At 47.3% G+C, this 6,471-nt stretch overlaps 1 protein-coding gene across 1 annotated transcript; it reads left to right on the top strand.

Moving 5' to 3' along the window:
* The first annotated feature begins 1,696 nt into the window (after nucleotides 1–1,696).
* Nucleotides 1,697–4,725, top strand: FGFBP3 (fibroblast growth factor binding protein 3). Its single transcript, XM_074999543.1, has 2 exons — nucleotides 1,697–2,602; nucleotides 3,542–4,725. The coding sequence occupies exon 2, from the start codon at nucleotides 3,606–3,608 to the stop codon at nucleotides 4,350–4,352; it is 747 nt and encodes a 248-aa protein (XP_074855644.1). The 5' UTR covers nucleotides 1,697–2,602; nucleotides 3,542–3,605; the 3' UTR covers nucleotides 4,353–4,725.
* The last annotated feature ends 1,746 nt before the right edge of the window (nucleotides 4,726–6,471 follow it).

Here is a 6,471-nt window from a genome sequence, read left to right as displayed (position 1 = left end):
TCAGCTGAAGTTAATAAGAGTTTTGAATGCAAGAAAATACAGGAACAGGACCACACAGTACATTTTTAGCCATGACAACTATTGATAACTTTTCTAGAAGTACTACAGGTTGGATCTCCCTGGTCCAGCACCCTCAGGACCTGCATAGTCTTGAACAAGGGAATTTGCTGGACCAAGAGCGGTCAGGACTCTGGGCTCACCTGTAGGGCCTCCCCTCCTGGTCACTGCCAACTCCCTGACCCCCAGTCTCCCTGGGGAGCTCCTCTCCTGGCAGGGATCCCTGCTGTGGGGCTGCCAGCAGGTATCCCAGACCTGCAGCTCCAGCTGGACTGGGCCAGTTGACTCAGTCTTAGTCTGAATAGCTAAAAATTTCAGAGTAAATGTTGGGGTTTAGGTTGGGACATCTAGCTCCGGAACTCACCATCTTACAGGGTCTCAGAACTCTGGATCCCACTTGAATCCAAATGTTTACTCAGCAGTTTTGCAACCCTAGAGTTAGAGATCTGTGAGTTTAAGTCAGCTGACCTGAGCTAATCACAATTTTTCTATCCTTATGTAAATGTACTCTGACCTTGCAAATAAAATCACACCTGCTTTCTTTCTTTGCAACTGATTTGGAGGACAGGATCATAACTCAAAACAATCTGGAGAACCTGGAGAAACAGTCTGAGATAAATGAGATGAATTTTAATAAGGACAAAATCAAAGTTCTCAACTTAGGAAGAAATAAGTAGTTTCTCATATACAGAATGGAAAGTGACTGTCCAGGAAGGAGTACTACAGAAGGGATCTAGGTGTCAGTGGACCATAAGCTAAGTGTGAGTCAACAGTGTGACGCTGTTGCAAAAAGAGCAAACGTGATTCTGGCATGCATTAACAGTAGTGTTGTGAGCAAGACATGAGAAGTCATTCTTCCACTCCACTCTGTGCTTATTTGGCCTTAATTGGAATACTGTGTGCAGTTCAAGGCACCATATTTCAAGAAGGATGTAGAGAAACTGGAAAAGGTCCAGAGAAAAGCAAAAAGAAGATTAAAGGTCTACAGAACATGAGCCATGACAGAAGACTTAAAGAATTGGGCTTGTTTAGTTTACAAAAGAGAAAACTGAGAAAGGACATAGTAGCAGTTTACAAGTACCTAAAAGAGTGTTACAAGGAGGAGGGAGAAAAATTGTTCTCCTTGGCCTCTGGGGATAAGACAAGAAGCAATGAACAAACTGCAGCAAGGGAGATTTAGGTTGGACATTAAGAAAAACTTCCTAACTCTCAGTGTTGTTAAACACTGGAATAAATGACCTAGGGAGGTTGTGGAATCTCCATCACTGGAGATATTTAAAAGCAAGTTAGACAGGCATCTATCTGGGATGGTCTAGACAGTGCTTGGTCCTGTCATAAGGGCAGGGGACTGCACTCAGTGACCTCTCAAGGTCCCCTCCAGTACAAGTCTTCTATAAGTCTCAGATTTTATACTTAATGCCTCTATACTCTAACTACACCATGTGTATTCTAAGTGATCAGGGTTCTGGCTTCCCCAAACATCTCTGTTTATGACTACTCACAGCACAGTTACAAAGTAAATTAAAGAAGACACAGCACAAGCACATATAGGAAAAAACATGTTGAGATATCTTGTTATATATTATTTTATTTTGAGAAAATTACATTTCACCAATCTAAAGAATCGAGACGTTCTTGCTCACATAAATTCTAGTAATCCTCCTGCTCTCAGTTATACAAAGATGATACAAAACAAATAAGGTTGCTGCTGCTTGTGGAAAGGGTGCAGCATTTTTTTGTTTCAAATGTGATTGTCAGGGTATTGATTTGTTTTACAGGCCCAGGCTGACTTAGATCAACCTTATCATTATAATAGTTTTCACAGGTTAACTATTCTACATTTTGTCCCAGTGCCTAAATCTTGAGGGACAGACATATTAAATAAATGAGTGTTCATAAAATATATTAGTTTAATTAATTAAAATAGGCAAGATTCACTCTGATGTACAAGACAATAATACTTGTACCTCAATAAATCTCTATATGGACCCTCTTATTCTGGAACAAAAGTGCTTTCCTCTGATTAGGCTTCACCCATTATCAAAGTCCACTGTCAGTCACCAAATACTTATTCTAAAATAAGAGTGTGCACAAGAAACTATTCCACAGTAAATATTTTGGAATAGCAATGTCAATAAATTTCAAAATGTAGACAAGCCTTACAAATGGTTTCTTTAACCCTGTTTTGCAGTTTCATCAAAGCAAATAAAACAAGCCAATAACACCAAACAAACTAATAACATTTGATCAATTATGAATTTAAAACATTGCTTCGTAAACTAGGCAGCATATAGATTTATCTTTGAGTGGAATAGTATAGGCATTATGTCAAAGAAAGTTCTGCTTTTAGCACTCTCTCTCACACATACTGTGGGTGGGTGTACGTGTATGTTTGTATGCAACAGGCTGGGGAGGGGCATAGCCTGGGGTAGCCACTCCTGTGCTACTGATAATAGATTCACACTCTATACAGCCTTCTGAGACTAATTCTACATGCAGACTCGCACTCTTTTCTAGTAGACTACTCCACCTTACACAGTGCACGGTAAGTTTAACCAAAGGAAAAAAACATGGTCTGATTTTGCGAGGAATAGTTTTGTTTTGAGAAGAGTTTGTTAGTGAATTCTGGCAACACAGTATCTTTGATGCTGTAACTAGAAAGAAATTTGTCCTCCCATCATGTTTCCAACGGCCTTGTTGTCTATATTTACAAATATTTATTTTCTGCTTGTTAAAACTTTAACACTACTAATTTAGAGTTTATTTTGCACTGGAGAATATAACAAAGAAAAGCTTAGAATGCAATGAAAAGTTTGTTAACTTGCTTTAGTCCTGTAAAAAAAGAAGGATCATGAAACTGGAAAAACAATGTTGTAGAGAAAAACCTTTTGTCTATCACTGTTGGTGTTCTAAGAACCAATCTGCATAGCATAATCCATCAAAGCAAAAACAAAGCAGAGTTTTGTTGTTGCAAATGATGACAATGTCTATCTACAGTATATCGATTTCAAGAATGTGTAATTAAATCACAAGTGAGTACCTCAAGTACAAAAACTGTTTACAGTAAAACCACCCATCTGTGGAGAGTGCAGTTTCAGTGCTTTTTGTAAATAACCAGTGCCAATTTGTGAATGACTCTTTCTGACAAAACCTAAGAACAGCACATTCCTTGGTATTATGCTTGATTAACAGAGTGCTAATGAATTAATCTGTGTGGAGAAATCTGGAGCAAACAGGTACATGCATGACAAGTATCAATGTATATATATTATTACTGAAGGCACTGTCTCAGCAAACTGTCAGATGTGCTTAATGAAATGCTCCATAAATCATAACAATGACCAAACACCAGTTAGGAATGCTTGATCTAGCAGGCCATGCCCACAGCAGGGGCACTTTGATGAGAGCTGCATATTAATAAATACTCATGCCTGTGGCTGTGCCGCTGGCCCCAGCTAAGTGTGTACCCTCTCCGTCTCTCTAGGGCTCGGGGGATGTCAAAGGCCCCTCGCTCCTTCAACGGGAAGCGCCATCCCTGATGCACCTGCATGACAAGAGGCAGCCGCAGCAGCTCCCATGAGATGAGGGTCCCCCGAGCGCTTCCACTGAGCCTCCTGCTCCTGGGCTGCCTGGCGGGCGCCGCCGGGGGGAAGGCGGAGCGCCCCGCGGCCGGGCCGCAGTCCGGGCAGTTCTCCACCCGCGAGCAGCATGTGTGCCGCTGGCAGCTGGCGCGAGGGGAGGAAGCCGCCGAGCTGCAGCTGAGCTGCCAGGCGCCAGGAGGTGGCGGCAGCGAGGGCCTCCGCTGCGCCTACCGCGGCCAGCCCGAGCGCTGCGCCGCCTACGCCGCCCAGAGCCGCCAGTACTGGAAGCAGATCGTGGGCAAGCTGCGCCGGAAGCGCCACCCCTGCCTGGAGAGCGGCCCGCTCAAGGCCCGCCTCTGCGCCAAGGGGCCGCCCGAGGCGCAGCTCCGCCCGGCACCCCCCAGCCCCGCCGCGAGTCCCGCCAGAGGCCGAGCCAAGAGCCGGACCCAGGAGGCGCCCACACCGCAGCAGCAGCAGCCCGGGGCCCCCGGCGCCAAGGCGCTGAGCGGCGGGGCACACGCCGGGTCTCCGGGGAAGCGGGGCAAGGCGGGCAAGAGGAAAGGGGGCTCCCCGGCGCCCCCCGAAGCGCGGCCGCCCACGGCTGGGGCTAGCCCGGAGCCGCCTGTGGAGCCGAGCGAGGACCCGGCCGTGACGTACTGCGCAGACCAGTGGCACTCGCTCTGCAGCTTCTTCGTCAACTTCTGGAACGGCTGAGGCGGGCGGGGCCGGGGGCGGGAGGGGCGTAGCTTACTCATGCGTACTAACTCTGCGGGCGCTGCTCGGGCGGGAGCGGTGGCCCTGCCTTGGCGCGGGGGTTAGCGGCTAACTCGACTGACCAGTCCCTCCCGCCGCACTAAACATGCACCAGAGCGCCTATAGTCTGCGCTGCTGTGTCCGAGATACGGGGGGGGAGGCGCCCCTCAGCCGGGGACCCGGCCCGTACACCCCTAGGAGGTTTTCTGTAGTGTCACGTTTACCCGCCGGGAAGGGGCTTCCCCTGCTTCGCCAGGAGCCCGCGCGTGCCAGGGCGTTGTACTGCAGAAGGCCAACGTGCAAGGGTAATAAAGATGCAGCTCTTTTGCCGCAGTCTGTGTGTGACCTGACTTGCCACAGCCACGTGACAGAGCCCTGGCGTAACAACTGAGGAGCTCAGGAATGAACGCCCCCCCTTAACGGGCAGTTAATAGGGAGTCCCCGAGGGTGGACGAGGGCCACCAGATGCTGAAAGACTTCCTCAGGTGGGAGGAGACCGATGCAGCACTGGGGCATCAGTGAAGTTATAGCTATAGCTCCTTTGAATATATTGTGCAAATCTTTTGTTCTCATGAGGCCTGCCATTCATACAAGACTTAGTTTATTTTCTAGTCTATTGTGAAAATTTCCAGAGAAACAGCCACCATAGAGGTTGTCACCATAAGTTATTGCTTTCTTTGTTCCTTGTCTTGCATTGTGGAGCTGCTGAGAAACACTTAATGAAGCGGACCTGTTTTCCCTAGGTGCCCTGGGAATATACTCTCTTTTTCTCCACCCATGCAAATTTTCAATTTAATGTGCATTAAAACACACTTATTCTGAGTCACACGGTAGAAATTAAATGTAGGAACTTTTTGCTTACCTTATATCTAACTTTGCCTTACTGGCATTTTCAAGCCTCCCCATCTCATCCTTCACCTTTACATAGCACTTTTGCAGTACTATTTACATCAATTTTCTGAAAAGAAATTGAAACAGTTGTGTTTGCAATGGGCCAGCTGGCACCTGCTTTTCCTCAGGAAAATGTTAGCTATAACACTTTACTTACTTACAGCCTCACTTACATTAAGGCGGCACCTACCCTGAGATAAAATTGAATTTAAAGGACTTAGCTCAACAATTAAAATGTCACTGTCTTTACTGTAAATGTCATTAGCTCAATTGAGTCTGCCCTAATATTGATAACAAAATGACTTTAACAGATGGCTATAGCATCAATTTTAAGTTTAAAATGTTGAATCAAGGCTTGTGTAGAAGCTCCATTTGAATTTATTAGCCTCCACAAGTGTCCGCTATGTATCCCACAAAGCTATACCCTGCACCTGGCTCTCAGTTCCCACTACTAACGGGATCTGGGAAATTAACCAGGGCTGCTGTACTGTCAGTTTCCCAGGTCCCCTAAGCAGCAGGGATCCAGGAAACTGACAGAGCTCCTGCACCTAGCTCCCAGCTCCCCGCTACACTACAAACCTCAATTTTACAGAATTCGATTTAGTGGACTTAAGAAACAATGGATGTCCCCTGTTGTTCTTGAGGTCTGCTAAATAGGGGTCAGTAAAATCTTAAAAGTCCCTCCCAGCCCCATCCTACCCCAAAATTAAGGGACTTAGCTGCTGCAGCTGAGAAGCCTCTGACACGGCTATTGCCAGAGCCACCATGTGCATGGCAGCCCCTGCAGCCACTGGCAGCCAGGCAGCTCCAGCTGCTCAGGGCCAGGTACCTGCAGCCCAGCAGCTCCAGCTGCATGGGGCCAGGTAGCTCCAGCTCGTGAGGTGCAGGCAGCTCCTGGCATGTGGCCAGGTGCCCTGCTACCAGACATCCCATGGCTAGGTGGCTCCAGCCACAAGGGGCCAGACACCCTTGGGCAGATGCCCACCCTGCAGGCACCCTTAGTGACCTGTGACCAGGCACTCCTAGCCAGCAGGCTCCATTGGCTCTTCCACTAGAGCCAGTGAGTGGCAGGGGTTTGGTTTTTTTTAGGGGGAGTCTGCAGGGAGGGGGAGTAAATCCTCACATTTAATAGACTATGGGAAGAGCTGATGGCCTTTCCCCCCAGTAGTCCATTAAATGGAGAATTCAC

Source organism: Carettochelys insculpta, chromosome 7 (genome assembly GCF_033958435.1).
Source record: "Carettochelys insculpta isolate YL-2023 chromosome 7, ASM3395843v1, whole genome shotgun sequence".
NCBI lineage: Eukaryota > Metazoa > Chordata > Testudines > Carettochelyidae > Carettochelys > Carettochelys insculpta.
The sequence above is the reverse complement of the archived record's forward strand: the minus strand, read 5'-3'. Positions and strand labels throughout refer to the sequence as shown.